The 27,309-nt window shown below is 35.6% G+C and overlaps 3 protein-coding genes across 3 annotated transcripts; all 3 read right to left on the bottom strand.

Moving 5' to 3' along the window:
• Positions 1 to 521: 521 nt before the first annotated feature.
• Positions 522 to 7,082, bottom strand: LOC100370770 (hydroxysteroid dehydrogenase-like protein 2). Its single transcript, XM_085503847.1, has 7 exons — positions 6,925 to 7,082; positions 5,592 to 5,755; positions 4,461 to 4,674; positions 2,645 to 2,748; positions 2,375 to 2,476; positions 1,822 to 2,019; positions 522 to 952 (listed from the first exon to the last, which is right to left on the bottom strand). The coding sequence occupies exons 1-7, from the start codon at positions 6,939 to 6,941 to the stop codon at positions 879 to 881; spliced, it is 873 nt and encodes a 290-aa protein (XP_085359973.1). The 5' UTR covers positions 6,942 to 7,082; the 3' UTR covers positions 522 to 878.
• Positions 7,083 to 8,585: 1,503 nt separating this feature from the next.
• LOC100378783 (medium-chain acyl-CoA ligase ACSF2, mitochondrial-like) lies at positions 8,586 to 10,268 on the bottom strand. Its single transcript, XM_085504088.1, has one exon. The coding sequence runs from the start codon at positions 10,266 to 10,268 to the stop codon at positions 8,586 to 8,588; it is 1,683 nt and encodes a 560-aa protein (XP_085360214.1).
• A 14,858-nt stretch (positions 10,269 to 25,126) lies between these two features.
• Positions 25,127 to 26,809, bottom strand: LOC100378635 (medium-chain acyl-CoA ligase ACSF2, mitochondrial-like). Its single transcript, XM_002740089.5, has one exon. The coding sequence runs from the start codon at positions 26,807 to 26,809 to the stop codon at positions 25,127 to 25,129; it is 1,683 nt and encodes a 560-aa protein (XP_002740135.4).
• Between the last annotated feature and the right edge of the window lie 500 nt (positions 26,810 to 27,309).

The following is a 27,309-nucleotide window of genomic DNA, read 5'->3' as shown; positions in this document are numbered from 1 at the left end:
CAAATGTGGCCATCAAGTCTCACTTCCAGTTTCCAGTTGCCATTAAGTGTCATTTCCAGTTGCAATGTTTCCAGATGTGGCCATTATGTGTTGCTCCCAGATACAATGTTTCGAAATGTGCCCATTAAGTGTCACTCCCAGTTGCAATTTTCCAAATGTGGACATTAAGTGTCACTTCCTGTTACAATGTTATCAAATGTGGTCATTAAATGTCACTTTCAGTTACATACAATGTTGTCAAATGTGGCTATGATCCACTCCCAGTTGCAATGTTTCCAAATATGACCATTAAGTGTCACTTCCAGTTACAATTTTCCAAATGTGGCCATTAAATGTCACTTTCAGTTGAAATGTTTCCAAATGTGGCTATTAAGTGTCACTTTCAGTTGCAATGTTTTTAAATGTGAAGTTCAAAAATAGATAGATTGATTTTTATTTTGCATATAATGTAAATATTAATTTACTTGTCAACACAAGTGACAACCATACAGTGTGACTTTTTTGCACAGTAATTGAAATCATTATTGCGAAAGAAAATACATTTATTATGCGCATATTGTAATTATTTACACATCATAACACATGAAACAGTAAAATACTGACATCACCAATTAGAAAACAATTATCTAATGTAAATTAGCAGCTATGAGGCTGTAGTTTGTAATCTCAAAGAAGTCACAGCTGATCTGAATTCGTAATAGTTGATATTTATGTACAATTGTATCACTATCAGGTTTGAAAAATATTGTTTTAAAGGAATATTCCCATAAAAGACTATAAGCTCAATAATTTGAGAAATGACATGATAAAAGCAAACAAACAAACATGTTCTAGGTACAACAATAATATATATTTCTGCAAAAATTAAAGTTAAATTCTCAAAGCTTAGATGACATTTTCCTCGCAGTTCCTTCAGCCAAGTCCAAGAAAAAGTCTGGTGTGAGAGTTGAACCTAAGATAAACAAAGTTTAACATAATTGATTTCAGTAGAACTGAATAACCTATTTATATATTACCTTTGGTGTAATACCAAGAAGTTATACGAATTAAGAACAAAAATTGTATTGTACAGTTATATATGTGATCATTCATATAATCAAAGACCATTCACCCATAATGCATTGCAAAGTAAATATTCAAGACAATTTATCACATGAAAATAAGCAGCCAAACATTGTAGAAGATCATTCCGTGATTTTTCAACTTAGTACTTCTACGAATTTTTCAAAAGATGGTGGAACATAAGAGTCTGGTGAAATAAGATCTGTGTGCCCATCAATGAAACATATTTCTAACCAATAGTACATCATTAAACACAGTGTGATTACATAAACTGAAATGTAATTATCACTGTATTAAAAAAAGTACATAATGCTTTGTGAATAAAAAATAAGGTTGGACATCTTTAATTGTAGATGTAAATGAATAAATATGAATTAATTGGTATATTGCACATGTGTTAGGAAAAAAATGAAACAGCCATTGCATTCCAGAGTAACTGAACATCATGGCCATCAGTCATAAAAAACAAGAGGTTCACCTACAATTTTTGGCATGATCACCATACCAGATGAAATTTGATAGATTCAAAAAAAGCACAATTCTGTGATCAGTTGCAACTTTAGAAGAAAATTAATTTTGAAATTCTACCTAGTACATGGTAAAATTTCTAAATATTCAAGTATTTACACAATATTCAAACATGTAATGCCTGAGGGCTATGGTGTTATGCTTAGAAGAACAGTCGCATCATTGTTTACTTTTCTCTGGTACACAAAAACATTTAAAATTTATTTAGGTTTTATTAAATCATCTACTCACCTGGACAAACAGCATACTGCTCAAAATCAGTGACACCAACATCAGCTAATACATCATCATCAATACAGAAGTTTCCAGTAAATTCTCTACTGTATTTTGTAAGCATCACATATGCGGCATCCGCCATAATTTCTACTTTACGACTCATTTTGTTCATTTCTTCTCCACCAATCATGTTAAGTGCAGCTGTTCTTATTGCTACAAAATAAAAACCATGAACAATATTTATTTATTTCAAGCATCACATGCATATATAATACTGGACTGTAAATGACAGTGATGTATTTGTCTTCATAATAAATCATATGATCCTGTATACAATCAATGTAATTTGGGGTTTATCTGTAATCAATCAATCAATCAATAATATTAATTATTTTCCCACAATCAGTATACCGGTAATATTATTTTAATTAGGATCTTCCATCAAACAGATGACGCTTGTTCAAATCCTCTGAACAATATTGTTACATTGTATTTGTATAGTCTTACTGAATGGTTGTATGCAGATACCATGCATATGATATACCGGTAAGTATTTGTATATAGTTACCAGTTCTTGGCCAGAGTGCATTGACCGCTATACCATCAGATCTGAATTCTTCAGTCATTCCCAGCACACACATTGACATCCCATATTTAGCCATTGTGTAGGCTAGTGAAAAACACATTAAGTAAATTGTGAGTCGCAGCAAATAGTATTACATATATATATGTGATGTATTGACAAAATAGAATTCTATTGAGGATGTAATACATATACATATATATGTAGTGTTCTTACATCCACAATATCCCAAGTAACAAAGTAATGCACACTCACCAACATGATTCTTAAACCAATCTGGATTCATGTTAATAGGAGGACTAATATTTAGTATATGAGGATTTCTACCCTTCAATAAATGAGGTAAACACAGCTTGGAACTGAAAAAAAGAAATGTTATTTCGTGAACTAGTAGCTTCGCGATGAGTAGCTTTCGCAGTAAGTGGTACTTTCATCGCAGTTGAGGATTTATGTTTTATGTGTCTTTAACAACTGGTGCAAACCTGGAAATACCATCTTAGAAGCTGTTAATTCACCCCTAATTGTTAATTTGTGCAGTTGCTCTTGCAGGAGTTTCTAAATATGACCCATGCTCTGATAATGCCCCCTAGTTTCTAACTTTGCTTTGAAAAAAGAAATTGTGTATCACTGATGTAGTTACATTTTTGTGTATACCATAGGGTCCATGGTATCCATTTCTTACTGATTTGACTACACTATGTACTTGAAAGTTTCCAGTACTTGAATTCTGTGTTCTCCAGCATGATTATAGAATTGTTCGGAAGCATACAAATTTGGTTCATCAATACTGTATGATGACGCTATCTTCCGGCCGGCCCTACCTGTTATTCAGAGTCCCATGTTGACTATGTCCCAGACCGTTTACTTGCTTTCAGTGTCTGACTGGTATATACAAAATGTGACCAAGAAAATGTCAGAATAGTAAAAAATAAAGCTAAAAGTCAGTAGCCTGTACCGGGAGAGATGCAGAATCAAAGCAATCTGTCAGCAATTGTCGTCCACACCAGCGATATGATTTTACACATAGAAATTGAGAATTGTAATTGCATGGAAATGAACACTAAATACAACTGTTCCAGCCATCAATCGAATCATCAATTTTCAAGACTGATGTAATTGGTATTTCCACCTATTTGCCTAGTGGTCTGAAAGTGAATGTTGTCAAGTGCATTTGTACGTACAGTGACGTGAACATTATTGCTACAATCAAAGATGCGTTGAACAGGAAGTCCATTTTGCCCCTGTGCCACTGTCAAATTTTGAGAGTACAGGGCTACAGTAGACATTCCAGTAAGGAATTTATTTATTAAAATTGTTTGACTGGTATATCAAAATCTTTTATTGGAACAGAACATGTTCTATACTCACCCAAAACAACAACGAACTTAAAAACATAAGAAACCTGTGTTCTTGAAAATCGAGTCTTATCGTCTTTGCATCCCGAGCAAAAAAAGGTTGAGGTCAATCTACCATGATTTTTTTGTGATATCAATAATTCAACCCAGCTGTTAGATAGGTTGCTTATTAGAGACACTAGGGAATCCAAATTTGGGACGTGAATCATTTTGGCGACAAAAACATGGTGATAATAATCAAGGGAAGAGAGACTATTTACCTCAGCAATAGCTTTATACTGATGAATAAGTTGACCAAGTTTGATAAAGTTTGGAATAGAATTAGTAAAGTTATTGTGCACAAAATCACAATTATTAACGATGACGACAACGCGACGACAACGCCGGACAGAAATTTTTTCCCTTAATATACCTTTCCCTTCCATCTTTGATGGTACGGGCAAGGTAAAAAAAAACAAGAGGATCACCTACAATTTTTTGCATGATTACCATATCAGATGAAATTCGATAGACCCCAAAAAAAGCACAATTCTGTGATTGTGACTCAATCGATTTCGGGAAACGCAGTGTTCACAGGAACAGGCACTTTGGGCATTTATTTGACCTCGCAAAAATGTGCCTGTATGAGTAGACAGGCCTTAATTTCAACTCCTGGTCTTTAATCTATAATTTTAGAATTTTAAAACTAAATAATCTTTAAATGCCATGTTACTTACGTTAGGAACGTTCCACGAGTATTGATATTCATCATCAAATCATAAGTTTTCATAGTTGTATACTCTGTGTTAGTTAGACTTATCGCACTCGCATTGTTAATTAAAATATCAATCCCACCAAACTTTTCGACTGCTGCATCCACAGCGGCTTGGATCTGGGATTCATTGCGAACATCAACGACACATGGCAGACATCTTCCTCCAGCATCTTCAACTGAAAATTAAGAACAATATGCAGATAAAAAAAATCAGTGCTTTGATTATAAATATATAATTTTGTATTTATTTGAATGTGGATAATGTGTTAAAGATGAAAATTGACAAGGACAAGAATATTTTAATATTACTGTATTTAAACAATAATGTACACGTATAAAAAAAATAGACAAACTTGGAACTCCTATCTAACATGATGTTAGAAGTTGGGATTGGCCAGACGACAATTTGTGTTTGTTGTTATGGCTGGAATGACATTTTTTATGTAAATTAAGAACAACAAATTATTTTTCATATAGCTCAGAGTTACTCATTTTCAGTTTTGATTTTAATTGTTTTCACCCTATAATTCCCCTTATTATTTAATACATGTTTCTTTATTTGTTTTCCGAACTCAACATTCTATTCCTATGCATGGTACGGGGCCTTAATGCTCAATAATGCAATACATTATCACAAATAATCTGTGGCAATGATGTCATAAAATTCACTGGTATTGACAATGCTATAATATAATAATGCATATGCTGCATGTTGAATCATGAACTAATCCCTCCTTCCAATTTTTTGGGATAGACTGGTGTGCTGACGTCTTTTTTGGCAAAGATTTTAGATGTTTAGATTAAATTGATTATTATTTGAATTTATCATTACTAATGCTTGTCTTTGTTTTGCACGAATCAGTCTGGTATTTTAGGGATGTAAACAGTTTAATACAGGATTATTTAATGTAATTTTTGGGATGACAGTTTTATTGGGAGTTTGATCAGGCTTTTATGCTGAATTAATTGTACAATTCATGGTTTGACTTTTTTTGTTATTTTGAGTAAATGCTATACATACAACATGTCTTCTGCTTTTTATGGTGCTGTATAACAACTCAGGTATATTAAATAATTTATTGTGAGTACTCACTTTCCTTTGCAGCAGTGTAGATAGTCCCGGGTAACTTAGGATGTGGTTTATCAGTCTTTGCAGCTATCACAATATTAGCTCCATCTCTAGCAGCTTTCAAAGCTATGGCTTTACCAATTCCACGACTTGCACCGGTGATAAAGATCGTCCTGCCAGCTAGTTTTCTGTACAAAAAACAGGAATTGCAAACAAGATATTAGAAGATATTTAATTTTATATTAAAATACCAGTTCTTTTAACTGTACGTCATGAAGGATCTTTATTAAACAAATCCCATCGTATTTTAATTATTAATTGTGCAAGAAATTAAAAATAATTTGAGTAATTAACTTCACAACATCAGGATATGTCATCAAGTGGCCACTGATCATTTGCATATGCAAATCAATCAGGAAAGCCTTTTTATCATTCTTGCAATTAATACAAATGACAGGTCATACATATAGTTGTGTTGGAATGAACAGCAATCTGATTAAAATAATAATATTGATTGAGATAATTCTGATCAGAATGACCGGCAAACAAAAAAAAAAAAAAAATCATTCATAATTGAGACTGAATAAAAATAAAATTGACAATAGATCTCATGGTGAATTCATACTACTTTCATTTCTGTGTTTACAAAGATGTTTAAGAAATTTTCGTACCTCTTTAAAAACAATGTCCCCCTACTCATAATTCATATTAAACCCCCTGAGAGAAAGCAATTCGTTAGTGTTTGGCCTTCATCGATATTCAAGACTATTTTGATCAAATCAGAGTAAAAATGATATCTTAAGTGGAATGTTGCATTGCATAAAAATAGGAAATGATAATTTAATTATAAATATAATAATAATAATCTATATAGAACTCATATCGTCATTACCATTTGATTACATGACAATAAAGATAAGAAACACAAAATCACGACAGAACAAGCTCTATAGAATGAGAATTACTTAATTTTTGTGATATCGGTTGCTGTCTGAATTTTATATTCTTCTCCCTTTGTTTGAAACAGTTATCAATGAATTTAACTGATCTGTGTTTTTCTGATTTGTTTGTTAGTAAAGTAATCAGTTTATCTTGGTCTGTCTCATTTCTTTTGCATACTTAGATTGTTAAATATATCATATTGTTTGTATCTGATAAGAAAAAGCTCCTCGACTTCTAGATATAATCCAGCTGTATCACATTTAGGACACGTTCTATTTTCAATGTCAGTGTGTTTGGCGCCCTCCTACTTCTATCTGAAGCACATGCACACATATCCTCCGTCATAGATATTAGATGCCCTACGAGCAGGACGATTAAAAACGAACCACGACACAGAAATGCAGCTAAAACTTACCCTGTGTTGGCTGCCATTTTCTGTTATTCGTTTGACTGAAAGTTCAGTTACATGCGTGTATTTGTTGGTGTAACCTTTGCCCGTTGATATCACATTATAGGATCGTAGTCGTGTTGCATATGATAACCTCTATAACAGCGATCGGCATGCATCTTGTACCAGAGGTCGAATACAGTTCATTCATTTATCAGGTGACCAGAATTTAGAATTTGTTTGCCGATGATGGCGCACTTCTATGTAGTAGCGCCCCCTACCAGCAGGCATAAATGAGGAAAACACCGGAATTATCTTTAATAATATATCTTGCATATATACTAGTATAAATGTATTCCATTAGAAATCCACGAGTGTAGGGAAACAAATCCAAAACTCAAGTCACAGACTTCGCATGTCTTACCCGAGTATTGAAAAGGGAGGTTGTCCAGTAGAAATCCAATTAAACTGTGAAAGAACGGTGTCGGTAGTACCGGTTGACGATTTCAACTACTTAGTACAACAGGTAGAAGTTAACACCAGTGCCGCCGAAGAAGGAAATCGATCAACATCGTGGATATGCATACAATTTATGTATGACAGAAAGTACTTCTAAAGAAAATGTGTAGATTTTAACCACATTGAGATATGTCGTTACCGATAATCCCTACCAAAAGAACGTCAACATTAAGTAGTCGACCAAGAGACAGACATGCAAAGAGACCGACAAACAGACACACTAGTCAACCAATACTCTAAGCATATATACATGTACTAATATGTCTTTACGATTCACACACAAAATAAATAGTTGACGAACTCCTTTTGATGACGTTTACTGTAAAGGGCTTAATTATTCACTGGGTTTTAATTTGGCTTATTTCGCTGACTGGAAAATGCGCTAAATTAAAACCCAGTGAATATGTAAAATTTAGCATAGAACACATTATCTAAATGATAAAACCGTGAATTTAAAACCCACTGAATATGCCTGAAATGGCAAATCAGTGAAATTTAAACCCAGTGAAAATTAGTCATTTTACAGTATTATTCCTCTAATAACAAATCCACGGTTTTATAGTATCGAAACGCTATACAATTATATACTACTTTAATGACACTAAACACGAACTTGAACTTAATTTTATATTACGTTGTCGAGCCAATGCTCTTTTATAACTGACAGAGAGAATTTTAAATACATAAAAATGTGATTATTCAACCGAATATCTTTGTTAAAGGGCGGTGGTCGTTGCGCCGCGCATGTGCGACATTTCCCCGCAACTCAATGCACTCTTCTGATGGGAATCACAAGTACAAGTTTTGACCTGAGCGCAAGGTGTACCAAGTACTGTTTATGACTCCTTCAATATCTTCTAATCACCAACGAAATTACCTAGTTAAAGCTTTGTAACGCCTCGGTTCGTACTTGTTGGTCAAAATCGCCATCGTTGTTAATATAAGACCCATATCTCGACCACCACCCTTAAAATAAAAAAAAGTTAAAAAGACAAGTTAAATAAATGTAAGTCAAGTTTTTGTATATATGTTAATTGAACAGTTGTCATATGAAATGCAGCTACAATCCTGCGCCTTTGAATCAAACCACTGAACCCATAAAAATGAGTAAACATTTGCTCAGCTGTTCATATTTCGTTTGAAAAATGTTTAGCTTTATAGCTGTTTGATTAATTCGTGAGTTCATTAATTAGTATCTCTGCCTTCTTTGCCAATTCCACTTTGTCGATTTTGTTAGTTCCAGTCTTAGGAAAATTGTTGAAAATAAGTACATGACCTGGCACGTACTTTTGATGAACCTGAGTCGTACAGAATTCTAATAATTCTTTCTCACTGACTTCTACTCCACTTTGCAACACGACACAAGCACACACTTCTTGATGAAGCCTCTCATCCGGTATTGGGACGACCTGCACCATCTTCACTTTAGGATGCTGTATAAGTACATTTTCAATCTCTGCCGGGTATATATTCAGTGCAGCTCGTATGATAGTATCTGTCTTTCTTCCAACTATTCGACAATACGATTGCTCATTCATGACTGCCAAATCTCCTGTGCGGTACCAGCCATCAGGAGTTTTAACTTCTTTGGTTTTCTCACTATCTCCAAGATAGTATAGGAATAAGAATGAATTTCGTACCCAAAGTTCACCACACATATTGACTGGTACGATACGCCCGGTGGCATCAACGACTTTGACCTCACAACCGACAGAAGGAGAGCCATCTTTTGAAATAGTTAGTTCAAGTGGAGAGTCAGTTCGATGCATAAGAACTCCACCAGCTTCCGTTGAACCATAAGCTCTATACACTTTAGCTTTAAGAACTTCAGATACCGATTTCAAAAGCCTGTCGGGCATCATTGACCCACCTGTATATGCTGTTTTTAATGACGGAAAGCTAAGTTGCTCAATTCGACAAAAGTTAATTATATCAAACATTAAATGAGGAAGAAGGAATAAGCTCTCAATTTGCTCTTCTATCAAGATATTAATAATGTCACTGGCTTCCATTTTGGGTGAACCAATCACAGCAGTTGCTCCACTGATGGCAGGTATGATCAGTCCACAGTCTGCCCCACCTAAATGTGCAAATGGTGACGTCATAAATGATTTTGAACAATGATCATCCACCAAACCACTGCCAAATAATACAATATATTTATTTATCTGGGTTCCATGTGTATGTACAATTGCCTTAGGGGTACCTGTGCTACCAGAAGTGAAAAAGATAGCCGATAAATCATCCACTTCTACTTCATTCATTCTTTCTAGTAGTTTACCGGGATCTAGTTGTTTTCCTAAATATAATATGGTGTTGAACTTGAATGTTCCTGGGCGACACTGTGCGTCAAGATTTATAACTACGCGAAGAGTTGAAATATGAGTACTCAGTAGCTCTCCGGCCTTGGCGTCCTTCAATTCTGGCACTATCTCTTGGATCTCTGTGAATAAATCACGAGAAGCGAGACCCATCACCAAAGCCGTGCATTTGGTCTTGTCTAGTAATGGCACTAACTGATGAGCTCGGAAACCAACTTGCAGGTGAACCACTGGTAAACCTATCTTAGCTGCAGCTAAATGCACTATAGCCCACTCTAAATGGTTGTCACTCCACACTCCCAAACGATCGCCGTGCTGTAAACCGAGCTTGATCAAACCACCAGCAAATTCATTTGACCTCTTATTCAGGTCATCAAAAGTGATTCTGACATTATCCTCAGGAAAAATAAGAGCTTCTTTTTCTCGATATTTGTTAACAGTTTGTTGAAACACTGTACCAATTGGGTGACCATGTAGCTGGACATTTGAGGGATGATGGTAATAACTTCTAGTTAGCTTCACCTTCTCCATATTGTAATTACTATTCACTGAAATGTAAAAAAATGGTATGAGTGGCGACTTGTCACAATTACCGTCATTTCATGTGATTGATCACGTATATCTGTACATATGTCATGTTTGCATCGTGCTGGCATTTTAACACCACACTGCGAAAACGGAAGCAGGCGTGGGAACCCACGCCGACTCAAATTTCAATTTGTCCACGTAGTGTGAATTCATGTGCCAGCAGGTGTGAACTGACTTCTCGCCAACGCTTAAATGGGGAGGGGGGGGGGAATGGAACAGGGTGGACGTTGGGACGTCATACCAGGTGCAGGTCTTGACGGATTGTTACGATAACCTAGCAAGGGGTGTCTCACGTGTCTTAATATTAAAGAACATCGAAGCTCAACTCCAGAAACTGACTGTGTCTGACTACATGGGTGTGTGAATGACCTCAGTGTTCCGTTATAAGGTCTTATGGTATCCCTACACTGCAGAAGCGAGTAATCCCGAAATTCCTCTTTGAGCCACATTACACATACATATATGCATGTTGTAGTGATAGTCGACGTTCATTATTGTCTGCTGCCATTATATATATATATATATATATATATATATATATATATATATATATATATATATATATATATATATATATATATATATATATATATTTATATATATATATATATATTGAGTATTCGATAAGTCATGAAGTGTACATACCTCTTTTGAGATGATACAAACAGCTTGGTTAACTGATCAGTTATGACATGTCACTTGGTGTCCTTGAATTCTACACCTATCTATGGCAAATCAGTAAATATTTACACATATAATAATCATGGCGGTCAGTGTGATTGGGTGCGTACGGGCACAGAGCACGTCATCATATTGGGAGTATTCAAGAGAACCAATGTGTACAGACACAAAACAATAACACGAGACAATATAACAACACTCACCAGTTCTTTGAGAAGAGGTTAAAAGACAATGACCTCAAAATGGCGCTGCGTTGAATACGCTGATGTCGCAATTTATTTATTTATTTATTTATTAACACACAACATCCCCCGGAGGGGATGAAAAGGGTTACAAATCAGATATTAGTAAAAGAAAAATAACCACATAAAAAGTAAGGGAACAAAAAGGCATAAAAAAAAAAAGATAATAATTTGAATACAAGGAATGTATTACTGGCTTAGTTTATGTAGGTGCTGCTGTCTTGTATTAAAACAGTTTTTTTAAATATTGCGCTAAAGGAATAGACATTTTCTCGTCACTTAGTAATGATATGAATTTATTTTCATTACTAAATTTGTCAAAATTTGGTATACGTTTATTAGCTACAATGTAAAGTTTTAATCTTATTTCATTGTAATGAGGACAATTTGTGACAAAATGTTGTTCATCTTCAACATGGTCATTGTCGCACATATTGCAGACTCTGTCTTTAAAATCCAATCCTGTATGCCAGCCTGTTTCAATTTTCAGACAGTGCACACTGGGTAGGCTACGTGAACGACGTGGGCACAGAGGTAAAAAAAAGTAACTTAAACGTGTAAGCGCTTAGTGTGGGCTAAGAGAAGTATGAGCTAATTGTGACACATTTTACCTTGGTACGTACTAACGAGGGGTGCAACAACGTATCGCCAGACTTAGTGCACCATTGTTTTCAATGACTATTTGGAAGATATACTATTATATTTACTAGTAGCTTCGCGGATTTCGCGGTAAGTGGTTATCGCATTGGATGGGTCTCGCGGGGAGTAGGGCTTTGTCACAGTAACTGGTTCTTTCATCGTTGTTGAGAATTAAAGTTTTATGTTTCTTTAACAACTTGCGCTATTCTGGGAATACCATCCTTAGAAGCTATTAATTTGCCCTTATGATTTGTGCAGTTGCTCTGACAGGAGTTCCAAAATAAGACCCATGCTCTGATAATGCCCATAGTTTCAAAAACCTAAAAACAATATCATTATGATCTTATTGGTGTTGCAAAGGATACTTGAATATCCCCTTAACCATTTTCCAGTATAAATAAATTATAGTACGTAACAAATATATAACTCAGTCTCAGCAATGAAATGAAGAAATGTATATATATATACAATATTACTAATGCATTGCAATACAACTAATTAAATTGAAAGAAATTGCAGTATAATTAATTCCGTCAGTAACACTTCTCAAGGGCGTATTTCACGGTCAGTGTTATTTACGAAAATATTTGTTTATAATTTTATAAATAAAATAAAAGATACACTAACAAAAATGAAATATTAATTATTGGCGATCCGCTCCGCTAGGATTGCTCTTATAATCACATTTGTCCTTGTGTGTGTGTGTGTGTGATTTCCAGTGTTTTCACGTATTATTTTTTCGGCTCGGCTGATTTTGTTCATACTTCACAGGTAGGTCGTACCGTCACTAATTGGAAAAAAATCCTGCCCCCCTTCCCACTGCCATTTCAACAGCCAAAAACTGATTTTTGAATACTTTCGCCTCAAATTTATAACCTCCTACCAGTTTTGTAATAGCAGTGTTCAGATGATCATGCTTTTTATTATGGCTACGTTGCGCACTGGTAAGAGATCACCGACGCCGACGTTGTTATACTGTATCAACGTAATCCCAATGCAACTTTGAACTTTGAATGAACTGTAAATTCTGCCTTCATTCTAGAAAATACTATCGCAAAACGGTTGGAAATAATAAATGTAACAGCAGAATACGTCCTAGTATTAAACTAAGTGACTTCTAAAGACTGAATGGTTTTTGTGAACTTCGTATACGGGGCCCATTTAGTTATAAACCGACGTCAGCTTCACGTTTATGTCACACCATGGAAACAGCCAAAAACATGTTGCTTGTTTTTGAGCGGAGCGGATCCCGAACCAGCCTACCGGCTTGTTTTATTATATAACTTGCACAAAAGTAATCGATATTTTTCCTTGCTAGAATGTTGTGTAACTTCTTATGGGAATCCTAATAAAGTTCACAGCTGGCGATTTAGCAATACCCGTATCAGAGATAGTCAACTTCTTGTGAATTTGATTACCCAACGTTTTTAGGTTCATGTGCTGCAAGTTACAGGGCACGTACTTAAGCAGCCATTCCTCAGCAAACAATTAAGTCAAGGCATTTTCGATGTCGAAATCGCGAAATTCTCCGTTTTTACGCAATCTGGTAAGTTCGAATTACTAAATGAAGTACAGGACGACAAAGCTGAATTATCCAAGAACCAACACATACCAAAAATTATATCTCAAAAGTGAATATTTGTGGTGTATTTTATCCGATGGGATTGCCAATAAATCACTTTTGTGTGTGTGCTTTCTAATGATTTCACGTATTAATTCTTCTATGATTTTTTTGGCTTGGCCGATTTCGCTCAAACTTGGCAGGTAGATCACACCTTCCCTCTAGTTATTAGGACCACCGTTGCCGTAGCAACAGCCAAAAAACTGATTTTTGGATAGCTTCGCGCCAAATGTATCTCCTCCTACAAATTTAGAATAAAACACCACAGACATAGCTCTTTTTACTTGAATTTACTATTTGAATTTTTGATATATTTTTTCTTTACAAAGAAATTTGACCCAAAGTTGGGGTAACTGTTCACCGGAAATGGCTTTTAAACTTTTCTGAGATTTTTTTGGCTGGGCAGATTTGGTTCAAACTTGGCAGGCAAGTCACACCTTCACTCTAGTTAGGGTGTAAAATCTGAAAACAAATTCTGGCCCACCGTTTTCATGGTAACAGCCAAAAAATGATTTTTTTAATACCTTCGCGCCAAATGTATCACACCCTACATTTCTAAGATTAAAAAGCACGGACGTAGCTCATTCTACTCAGCTTGAGTGTGGGCAAACATTTCCTGTTTTTTTTTATGTTTTTTTTTCATTACCGAGAAAATTGACCTCAAAGTTGAGGTAACTTTTCACCAGCAACAGCTTTTAAGGTAGAAGCTTAGGCATAATTTTTGACAACATTGGTCATAAATCGCATGACAATGTTCATTTGTTTATTATGTACAATCGTGAAATTAATGTCTCATGGTACAATGAATAGCATTATTTTGTGTGTTACAGTTATGCTTTTTGGGAAACATGTCCTAACATTTCTTGAAAATAGCTATTTTTAGAACAATTCCATAGAACGAAATGTTAAAGAAAAATTGCAGTTTTGACTCTTTTTAAAACCCAGATTTTTTAAATAATTCGAAACAACAAAAAGTACTCCATCATTAACGATATATATGATTTTTTCAGCCTATGTCACCAGGCTAGATTTTCAGATATTGCATAATATCTCTGCCATAAAAACTTGTGGTAAGAGTGTTATAATAGTGTCAAAATGGTGACTTTCCCCTAAAATACAACCATCAATTTCTCGAAAAAAAGGCTAGTGACCCCCAACTTTCTTTAGGTCAATAACCTTATATTGCCTTCAAGTACAATTATAGATTTATATTCTATTAATCATATAATAATATTAATTATATATTAATAGGTATATTCGAAAAAAAACACGTGTTCAACACATTTTATTTGTAACTGCGACTTTTTAATTAAGCCAGGGTTTCGAAAGCACCATTTCTGTAAAACAGCTTAGATCAAAATATCATTAGGTCAGTAATAGATGAAGTTTAATATGCAGTGTTGTTAGTAAACTGGATGAAGCAGTGCTAGACAGGCGTTATATTTTCTGTGACCTAATCAACCAATTCGGTTTGATCAGATCTATATTAGCTTCAATGTTGAATACCATCTCATGTTTTGAAGTGTCATTGTTCAAGTTATTGGGTACTGTTTCCAAAGTTTCATGAAAGGTATGAATTTCAGTAAACAATTATTCAGCTGCACACGAGTCGTGGACTTATTTTAATACAAACTATGTTTGTTTTATAACCATTCACTCGATTATGTAATTTGTTTAATGTATGTTGTGATTACTGTACATATTGTAAAGAGCTTAATTGGACACATAGAAGATAATATTTGGTAATCGTAGTCCTAAATAACTATTAAAAATAGTTAGACGTTTCGAGCAATGGCTCTTTATCGATAACATAGAAGAAAATGTTCTTATATGAACATTCATATAAACTTCTATAAAATAGAAGGACATTTTCTTCTATGCTATCGATAAAGAGCCATTGCTCGAAACGTCTAGCTATTTTTAATAGTTATTTAGGACTACGATTACCAAATATTATCTTGTATAAATCATATTTATCAGTCCGAGTAGCGTTTATTTATTCATAAACTATTACTTGGACACGTCTCCTTTGAGACACTTTTCCACGAGTCATCTCAAAGATGATTTTATAGTGAAAGAACTTTACAAAACGAGGTTCTAATAAATATTAATGTAATATTAAAATTTCAACAAGCGTTTCTTGTGAAAACACTTTATACAATGTGTTAGTAAAAACATATTCACGAAATGTTGCAATCTAAAATAATTATTCAGATTATAACCACCTCAAAGGATTTTAAAATGGGAACACAGCTATGTCAAATTTTAAAATGCACATACCTGATAAGCTTGCGGTGAAAATCCGTGCATATTAATTACCTAGCTTGCATAGTAATTCGTCAACGTTTCTACTGATATCTCAAAAAAGTAATTATCCCATTTCAATGAAACTTGGTACATAGATGTATGTGCACAAATCGTAGACATTAGTTTTGGAACGAAATCCGTGCTTATTAATTAAGCAAATATTGTTTTTAAATTAAACATTGCACAATATTAAGCAAATTGTTTTATTGATATCTGAAGAACCAGTCATTACATTTAATTACATGTAATTTGGTACATAGGTGCTTGGAAACAACACGCAGACGTGCTCGTGTCAGGATTAAAATCTGTGCATATTAATTATCTTTTTTTAATTAATTAACCTGTTTTATCGTCAGATATTTTAATAACCACTCATATTCCAATAGGATTTGTTACATGGTCTGGGATAATCCACTGAAGTGATTAGTTTAGCATTGTTGACAGGCGAGACATGACTAACACACCCCATGATCATGAATATGCATATCCGTAATATCTCAAGCATGTTTACAGACAGGTCTATGTAATTATTGCTATAATGAAAGCATCAGACAAGAAGTATGGGGCGAGAATACCGCCAAAATTAGCTTTGTGTCATTGTTTAAACATTGTTCAGTTGTTTTTTATTTTTATTTTTGTGATTATTCCATTTTTTTATTATTACAGCATCGTATTGCTATTGTTTTATTATTTTAACTTTATTTCCTATTTTTTTCTTTTTGTGTAATTAGTTTGTCGTTGTTTCACTATGTTACAATTGTGTCATTATTCAGAAATTCAATTGTCATAAGATTTGATTATTTCCACGTCCAAATGTCTTGACATTCCGTTCGCTTGACTTGCCATTACCTCCACATTCGATTGCCTGAACTACATTAGCTGACCTCGATGTAGATGTAGTATTCAATCCATGTCATTAATTTGGCTAATATTTGTTCGAATGTCTGAATAAAGACAGTAATTATGATGGGACAATGCGCCTCCCGCCCTAAAAAATGCATCTTCGCCAGCCGAAGACCATTTATTTGGCCGAAGCTTCAACATTAACCCTTGGCAAGTGTATTTGAGACCCCATATAACGTGTTGTGGAACACATAACTTGAAAGGGTTTTTGATTTATGTTGTACATATATAATGTTTAAGCATGGTGTGACATTCTATAGCCTATACATATAGAATATCCACACTGGCATACAACGGAGTATTGTTATCACACAGCACTAAAACGCCCTCTTATTGAAGAGGCCGACTGCATACATCTTCCAATGCTAGAGAGTTTGGTACTATTCATGATCATCCATTGTGATAGATATATTTTGTTTTCACTATACTATTCGTGGACAGGGGAATTGTTCTGGCAATACCAGGGAAAGGGATTTCAAGGAAGATTTGGTACACGTGGAGTTTAAAATAGAACTTATTTTACCGCAATTAAATAATAAACTGTTTACAAAATTGAATCGTTTTGCCATGGACCCACGTTTGGCGTTATTGTGCGCACAGCGTTTTACCGGTAAAATGCCATAACGCTCACTGGCAGTTATCGGCTATCGCGTACTTATAGCAACAACTCATGAAAAAAGGTTCGTGACATCCGGTTGGTTGCAAAACAGTCAAACGTTACGGGCCACCCATGAACTAAACATGTCTGAAACATGTACTTCTTCCTGCTGTCGTAATTAATGAGGTTGATAAGATTTTTTTTTTCAACTTTTCTTGTTTGCGTATATTGAATATTATTTAAACCGCTTTTGGTTATGTGACCTATTGTTCTGGCCGTTGGTTTATTTTTGTATATCCGCACATGTATATTGTCTTTATGCTAATTATAAATTGACCACACTTGTATTCATATACTGAGTGTAATTTCCAAATTTTTAGCTACATCATGATTTATACACCGCTATTGTTAATCAGACCGTGCACCTTGGTTAGGACTTAGCAGCCTTAGCTAAGGTAGAACGTCTGGAGTTCATGAGAATATAGACTTCTTTCTCAATGAGTGAACATGTTCCCCGAGAAATGGTTCGAAAATGCTGGTTTTTCAAAATATTTTACGATTTTTTTAGTATTTTCCTCGTTTATAGTTAATTATATGCTTAATATTTAGAACAAATACAAACAATTGTAATAATGCTACTGTTCTATTGTTCTACTGTTCTTTAATACGACATACTTTATACCATGTGTTACCATAGACAATACCATAGATATTTCTTGAATATTTTGGTAACTTTTTTCTATTATGCTCAATTAAACTTTTCTTGTTATTTTCAATGACTATGACGTAGGCTTTCAATCAACTTATAACAGTTTGGTGGTATCAGATCTTTTTACAAGATACGAATCGTTAATTATGAACAATCACTAAATAAACTAGATAATGTATAATACCCCGCCACTATATGCAATCCTCTTTGAATTAACACCTATGTGTACGTACAGTGTCCCTCCCACACTGACAAATATTATATGATATTAAGATAGCTATGTTTATTACACGTACTATCAATAAATTTTATATTTTTAGAATTTCTGGCTGTGAACATTATAATTCTGCATGGACGTGACCGGGAAGTAAATAATTATGAACATATCCAAACGATAGCTTTTTTTATATTCGGTGACTATATTGCATTTTTTGTCACAGTGATGATGAATTCTAGTTGTGAATCCAGAACACTTGTTAACGAAGTGTTTATCTGATACATTAAATCGTTTTAGTACTTGTATATGTCGGCGATATAGCTAAACTCCGCGCCGTGCTAAAGAGCAGTCAACGAATTCCCGCGATCAACCCAGGATTTTCATCTTGTCTACGGTATTGCCTGGTGCTCTACAAATTATTAAACTCGTCATTGAACAAAAACACTAACCGTTAATGATTGTATCCCTCAATTTTAAATGTTTTTGATGCTTCCAACTTGAATATGTTATGTAATTATTAAGTCATTTAAGGTAGCGAGACTATTATTTCTGTTGAAAATTACGATTTTCACATTTCTTTATTAATTGATGAAATGCACTATAAACTTTCATATGATAAAGTCGACATAACATAGAATGTCATGTAAGTTGGTTAAAATGTAGATTTTCTGAAGGGAAGCAAGGCAGCCTCAGTAGTGTTTTCTAAAATCAACAACACAAGTTTAATCTGTGTGCCTATCAGTTTCAAAGATTAGTTCAAGACAATGCGATGTTTATTCGCCACCATTCGTAATGTTGATATTTGCATATCTTTTGTTTGAGTGAGTGCAAACAATTAACAGGAAATCGGGTTCTTCCATAAAAATACTAGTGTCTGTCTTTGGTTCAGTTCACTCATTCCACTGTGTCTAGTATGGAACAAGTAAATCCTACTCCTAGCAAGATTAGAAGAAAGCGTGGCAGACCAAAGAAGTACATGGTTAAGATGCACCCAGACGCTGCTAAAAAGTTGAAGGATAGCGACCGAGGTTCGTTTTACAACCAGCCTGACGAATGGATTGTAGCTACAGACAGCGACGACTCCCATGTGAACATTGTGTCCGTATCAGAAAAGAAAATAACGGAATCTTGGTACGACGACGATGGTGATGATGATAACGAAAGCGATGGTGTCGATGACAGTGAAGTGACGGGTATACCGATCATTCCAATCGACCTCACGATGCTGAATGGAGTACTGGAACAAGTGTGTGTTTGCACAATCTGCAAAACAGGAACTTTGGTCTTACAAGAAAATTCGGAGCGACGTCATGGTTGGGGGACGCATATGCATTTCGAGTGTACCAACCCCAAGTGTTCAACGTCATCCGAAATGTTTGCAAGTTCAAAGAAGTCCGGCAGGTTTTTTGAAATTAATAGAAAAGCTGCGATAGGAATGTGGTGCATTGGGAAAATTTAGCAGTTATACCGATCTTCCCAACCCGGTTTCAGCCATCTCCTTCAGGAATCACATTACTGAAACAGCGTCGATTGCTGAAACAGAATTGGAAAACGAATTTGCAGACGCCGCTGAGGAGATCAGACAGCTAAAACGGGATGTCGGGGAGGTATCTGGCGACGAAAATACGGCAATTGACATCGCTGTATCAGTTGACGGGTCGTGGAGTACAAGAGGTTATTCGTCGCGTGCAGGCATTGTGTCAGTGATATCAATGGATACAGGTTAGTCATTTATGTCGGTTATAATTGCTGAATTTCTAGAATATTTTAGCTACAGTTCCATAGTTCTCATTAATGTACGACGAAATAAAAAGCCCAAACTCAGACTGATTGTGTAAGACAATACACGAGTGATGTTATATTAATGTTTGTGTCTCTTCTCATTTCAGGTAAAGTGTTGGACTCCCATCTTATGAATACAGAATGCCGTGAATGTAAAAGTTGGGAAAGTAAGCCCAGAAATTTAGAGTATTTCGAGTGGTATGTTGGTCATGAAGAAAATTGTAAAGCTAACTACGAAGGCTCGGCAAAATCTATGGAACAGGCTGGCGCACTAGTGTTATTTCGCCGCTCCTTGTCTAAGCACAATTTCAGGTAAATTACTTTCATATCATTCCAGTACTACGTGTATAAGCAAAATTCATTGGACGTGTATAGTGTGGATGTCTAAACAAAATTATGTTATGTTTGTTTCAGATACACTACGTTTGTCGGAGATGGCGATAGCACCGCCTAGCGGACTGTTCGTTTCGTTTATCCCGACATTGAAATACAGAAGGAAGAATGCATAGGCCATATACAGAAGCGTATGGGAACCTATCTACGGAATTTAGTGGATAAACATAAAGGTAAACTGGAAAATCAAAGTCACCTAATTATTCTCGGGTGTTGCCGGGTTGAATTACGTGCCCTCCTATCATCGGGGATCTGCCCGCGTCGGTCGCTAGCAACCAGCACTCAGAATTTCCGACTAGGACAAAAGGTTGCCGACCGCCACAATTCTATTTGTTTATGATACACACAGGAAAACAAAACACCGCTCTTCAAAATGAACGTACATATGTGACATCAGCCTGACAATCATGCAACTACAAACTTACTTTAGAAAGATTGTTAGTGTTTTTATGTTGACTATGTCTTACGATGAAGCATTCTAAATTCATATAAAACTTATTACTACAGGTGGTAAGTTGTCGGACGGCAAATCATTGACGGGCAGAGGACGTCTTACGAAAAGTATTATCAACGCATTCCAGAATTTCTATGGCATTGCAATAAGAACCAACAGAGGTAATTTACAAGTCATGCATACTGTTGCTAATATCGTCATATACGCCAATTACCACTGTTTCTATGATGCATATTATCCGATTTGAAGGCAAAAAATAATGAATTCCTGCGTGGAGTTAATTTGTTCACCTCCATGGTACTGTAATATAATATAATATATAATCTGTGATTTCAATATCTCGTTTTGTGTTGCGATTGAATTATTTTATTGACAACAAGTACTAATAATCAATGTATTATTGTTGCAGGCGACTCCAAGGCAATGAGCGAACACACCAAAGCCATTGTAGCGCATTACAGCAGTACATTGGAGACTCCAAAACATCAACACTGTCCAAAAGGCGCAGACTCATGGTGCAAGTATCAATCCGATTTGGTGACCGGGAAAAACACATACAGATCATTGAAAATGCCTTTTCCCGATGCAATCGTAGATGTGCTGCAACCAATCATTGACAAATTGTCTAGTGTTGAGATGTTGACAGGAGCAGAGAAATGTTTAACTCAGAACCAGAATGAATCGATGCACCACGTTTTATGGGGATATTTACCAAAAGAACAGAACCATGGCCCATTGGAAATGAAGTTAGGACTGTCTGTGGCGATTGCACATTTTAACAGTGGGATGTACAAATTCAATCGTCGAATGTACAACGCAATGTCATTGTGTACGGAGCTCGACCTTGGAGACAATTCGACAAGGAAAGGATGAGAGATGCCAATCAAAAGATGTCGGTCAGGACCAAAGAACGCCGAAAGGAAAATAGGAAGAACCGCCTCATGCGTCTTGACCGATTTGAATACTCAGAAGGTGTTACGTACCGATCCGGGAATTTCAACAGCGGTCAATCATTCCAACTTCCAATGTCTTCTGGCACAACAAGAATGTGCAAAATATGTCACAAACCAAGAAAGGGACATTCGAGAAAAAAGTGCGTTCCCGAATAAATGTTTTTATGAATGTGACAATTTTCTCAGCATACAATGTGAATAAAATGTAAATACATGTAAATAAATGTTACGATTCCGTGCATGTCGTGTTTATGTGTATGATGATGCAGAGCTTGAAATTATGAGTACATGTTTCGGCTAACGTCGGTTTATAACTAAATGGGCCCCGTATACGAAGTTCGCAAAAAAACATTCAGTCTTTGTAAGTCACTTAGTTTATTACAAGGACTAAAGGCAGCATTTACAGTTCATTCAAAGTTGCGTTGGGATTACGTTGATACAGTGTAACAATGTCGTCGCCAGTGATATCTTACCAGTGCGCAAAGTAGACAAAATAAAAAGCATGATCAATTGAACACTGCTATTACAAAACTTGTAGGAGGTAATAAATTTGGGGCGAAAGTATTAAAAAACTCAGTTGTTTGGCTGTTACCATGGAAACGGTGGGCCAGATTTGTTTTCAGATTTTACAACCTAACTAGAGCGAATGTATGACTTTCCTGTCAGGTTTGAACCAAATCAGCCCAGCCAAAAAAAATCACAGAAGAATTAATACGTGAAAACACTGGAAATCATACATACAAACACACAAAAGTGAAATTAGTGGGGAATTACATGTGATTACTACGTTATTTATTTTACTGTAACAATAAGTACTACAAAAATAAAATTATAAAGCACATATTTCATGACTCGGTGACAAGTTGGCAACTTGAAACGGCTGAAGTGAACTCTTCGATGTTAACATCATAAGCGTCCTGAAACAAATGAAAAAAGATAAAATAATTGAATAATATAAGTTAACAGACCAGAGAATTAATACTTTTAAATTTTAATCGTTTATGACTTCTGACAGGAATCGGTATATAAAAAAGGTATTTTGTGAACATTTCAATAACTTACTTGCCATATTTCCTCCTTCACTTGGTCAGGTAATAATGCTCTAATGAATTTGAGGACAATAGGGGAAATCCATAGTGACTTTCAGCTGGTCCAATTTCCTTTTTCTGAAAAGCGGGCAAACAAAACAAGTGTTACCTATTTAGACAAAACGTCTACACGGCCTTTGTCTCTGTGGCAGTAGTTGATTAGTACATCATTTTTACTTCCTTTCTACTTGAAGTTTACTAAGTACATCGGAATATCGATACAATCCAATTGATTCAAACTAAATATTCGACAACTTGTTGTACACTTACATGAAGATCATATGACCAGGCACAGTAGCATAAATATCGCTGGAGTCTTGTTTCAGCGGTGTTCTCTATCCAGCTACAAAACTGCTCGCCGTCATATCTTGTAAAGAAAACATGTGCGTTATCAGCATAGATTGATCTTTACGTTGAAACAGAAAATGCAACATTATATTGCCGTCTTTATTCGTTCTGACAAACATAATTAACGGGTATTCATGATTATTTTTTCTCGCTGCCAACTACAGCATGAAAGGTCTGACATACTAGAAGTTCTAATTACACATCCGGCTGTAAGTGTTGCAAAGTCCCGAATATGAATGTTCTCTAAATTTCTTACTCACCCTGAACGATCGATGCAATTTTTCAAAACTAACCGAAGTTCTAGGAGCGTCTGTGGTACACTTGGTTGCACTTTGGCTGCTCAAGCCTTAGGTTTACGCTGCCGACTGCTTGATTGATTTGTGACCTTAGAATTAACTGCTGCCCGTCTGCATTTTGGGGTCTTGCATTCTTTCGCCATCTCAAGTAAGCTGTAGTGTTACGATGTGTTATCAGCAGCTATCTGACACGCAATGAGTGTTTACAAACACTTGAGTGGTTGGTCTCCGCCCCTGTTTGTTTCACAGATTACCAATTTGCATATGAATGTCTTAGACACAAGGTCACGCAGTCACTGTAAACAATCTATGATTTTGGTGTTCTTATCTGCCGATTTTACCGAATTATAGCTATCCCATTCCTTTATTTTTTTGGTTTCCAATAGCCTCATATATTTGGATGCCCCTGCACATGTTAAAACAGAAATTGATGTGAAAACAAATCGGTTGCGCCGTTAAAAATGCTTGAAAATCGTTGCCGTGACTTCATCGACGTTTTCTGGGAGTTTATGTTTTTCAAAATACAAGGGCTTTAACAAAAAATAGCGTATACTTAATGTCGTCGGATTAACACCAAATTTTCACAGCTTTAAGGTGACAATGAGAGGAACATGAATGTGTCCAGACAAACTATTTCGTGGATTATTTACCAACGTGTTGTGGTTTGAGTTAAGGCCATGCGACTAAAACTAAAATTAAAATTCAGCGCGCTACTTTTTAAAATGCGTTGCTTGAATAAAACTGACCAGACACATTCACATTACCAGACTATTGAACAACTAGGAATTGTGGAAAAACAGCTTCTTATCACAGGCATAAATGCGTAATTATTTTTTTTACAGAAAAAGTATTTTTTTACATTTGAATGATTAACGCATCGTAGAATGCAGATACGGGCATGAAATACACACTTTTGAAAAGTTTGAAGTCTGGCGATTTCAAAAATATATACTTTCCTGGGTCTTTTTGTAGCCATTTAGCCACTATTAGAAGATGAAAACAAGTATGCAAATAATAGTCTCGCTACCTTAAATGTTTAATCGTTCGCTACACCTTACGTTTGGCTTCAAATTATTCCCCAAAACTCTGGTTTTCCGTAGCATTTGAAAATAACTATTACACAAACAGGATAATAACAATGTAACCTTGTTCAGGAGTGTCACTAGTACAGGTTCCCGATTTCAACTACTTACAACAGAAAGCAGTTGACACCAGTTCTGTCTAAAGACTCCAGCTGAACAACCGACATTCATACAAACAGACTGATGAACATACACACTACTCAACCAATTACTGCTTAAGCATATATACATGTACGAGTTGATTGATGACGTTTATTTCTCTAATAACCTGTCCACGGGAAGATATACACTAAGATTGAACTTAAACACAATTTCATATGACATTGTTGCCCCGATGAAGGGCGTTTTTCTTCCATTTTCTTTGGTAACTGACCAAGTGAATTCAAACTACTTAACACATTTTATTATTCATAATAACTATAGGTAAATGTTATGTTTTTGTATGTTCACGTTTCGTTTGAAACATGTTTAGCTTTATAGCTGTTTTATTAATTCTTGAGTTCATTAATTAGGATCTCTGCCTTCTTTGCCAATTCCACTTTGTCGATTTTGTTAGTTCCAGTCTTAGGAAAATTGTTGAAAATAAGTACATGACCTGGCACGTAATTATGATGAACCTGAGTTGTACAGAATTCTAATAATTCTTTCTCACTGACTTCTACTCCACTTTGCAACACGACACAAGCACACACTTCTTGATGAAGCCTCTCATCCGGTATTGGGACGACCTGCACCATCTTCACTTTAGGATGCTGTATAAGTACATTTTCAATCTCTGCCGGGTATATATTCAGTGCAGCTCGTATGATAGTATCTGTCTTTCTTCCAACTATTCGACAATACGATTGCTCATTCATGACTGCCAAATCTCCTGTGCGGTACCAGCCATCAGGAGTTTTAACTTTTTGGGTCTTCTCACTATCTCCAAGATAGTATAGGAATAAGAATGAATTTCGTACCCAAAGTTCACCACACATATTGACTGGTACAATACGCCCGGTGGTATCAACGACTTTTACCTCACAGCCAACAGATGGAAAACCATCTGTTGAAATAGTTAGTTCAAGTGGAGAGTCAGTATGATGCATAAGAACTCCACCAGCTTCCGTTGAACCATAAGCTCTATACACTTTAGCTTTAAGAACTTCAGATACCGATTTCAAAAGTCTGTCGGGCATCATTGACCCACCTGTATATGCTGTTTTTAATGACGGAAAGCTAAGTTGCTCAATTCGACAAAAGTTAATTATATCAAACATTACATGAGGAAGAAGGAATAAGCTCTCAATTTGCTCTTCTATCAAGATATTAATAATGTCACTGGCTTCCATTTTGGGTGAACCAATCACAGCAGTTGCTCCACTGATGGCAGGTATGATCAGTCCACAGTTTGTCCCACCTAAATATGCAAATGGTGACGTCATAAACAATTTTGAATAATGGTTATCCATCAAACCACTGCCAAATAATACAATATATTTATTTATCTGGGTTCCATGTGTATGTACAATTGCCTTAGGGGTACCTGTGCTACCAGAAGTGAAAAAGATAGCCGATAAATCATCCACTTCTACTTCATTCATTCTTTCTAGTAGTTTACCGGGATCTAGTTGTTTTCCTAAATCTAATATGGTGTTGAACTTGAATGTTCCTGGGCGACACTGTGCGTCAAGATTTATAACTACGCGAAGAGTTGAAATTTGAGTACTCAGTAGCTCTCCTGCCTTGGCTTCCTTCAGTTCTGGCACTATCTCTTGGATCTCTGTGAATAAATCACGAGACGCGAGACCCATCACCAAAGCCGTGCATTTGGTCTTGTCTAGTAAAGGCACTAACTGATGAGCTCGGAAACCAACTTGCAGGTGAACCACTGGTAAACCTATCTTAGCTGCAGCTAAATGCACTATAGCCCACTCTAAATGGTTGTCACTCCACACTCCCAAACGATCGCCGTGCTGTAAACCGAGCTTGATCAAACCACCAGCAAATTCATTTGACCTCTTATTCAGGTCATCAAAAGTGATTCTGACATTATCCTCAGGAAAAATAAGAGCTTCTTTTTCTCGATATTTGTTAACAGTTTGTTGAAACACTGTACCAATTGGGTGACCATGTAGCTGGACATTTGAGGGATGATGGTAATAACTTCTAGTTAGCTTCACCTTCTCCATATTGTAATTACTATTCACTGAAATGTAATAAAATGGTATGAGTGGCGACTTTGGTTCCAGCTTTGTCGATTTGAAGGCTGAATATGCCTTATCATAACTCATAGTCCTGCCAGCCAATTAGATTAGCACATTTGGTAGTCAATATATTTTTGTATTTACTTCTCAGAGGTCAAATATGTAATATTATCACATATCGTTATGGCCGAGCTAAAAAATGATGTTTCATCTTTGAGGTTTGTCAGCGTTTTCTCACAGAATTACCTTTAATTTGTGAAACAAATCGAACAACTGTAACAATATCTGCTCAACAAGGTATGTGAATACATGTAACTGGTGGTTAGCATATTATGAATTTTCAAATGATCGCGCCGGAGAAAGTAGGTACGTACAACAATCTTAAATTTGACAGCAACTTTGGAAGGGTATTATGGAATATAAATACAAATGAACCATTGGAAGTGTGATGATACACTATTTGTGAATTTGGGAAATTCTGGATG

The sequence above is a fragment of the Saccoglossus kowalevskii genome, chromosome 9 (assembly GCF_978046115.1).
Source record: "Saccoglossus kowalevskii chromosome 9, keSacKowa6.1, whole genome shotgun sequence".
Classification (NCBI taxonomy): Eukaryota; Metazoa; Hemichordata; class Enteropneusta; family Harrimaniidae; genus Saccoglossus; species Saccoglossus kowalevskii.
The sequence above is the reverse complement of the archived record's forward strand: the minus strand, read 5'-3'. Positions and strand labels throughout refer to the sequence as shown.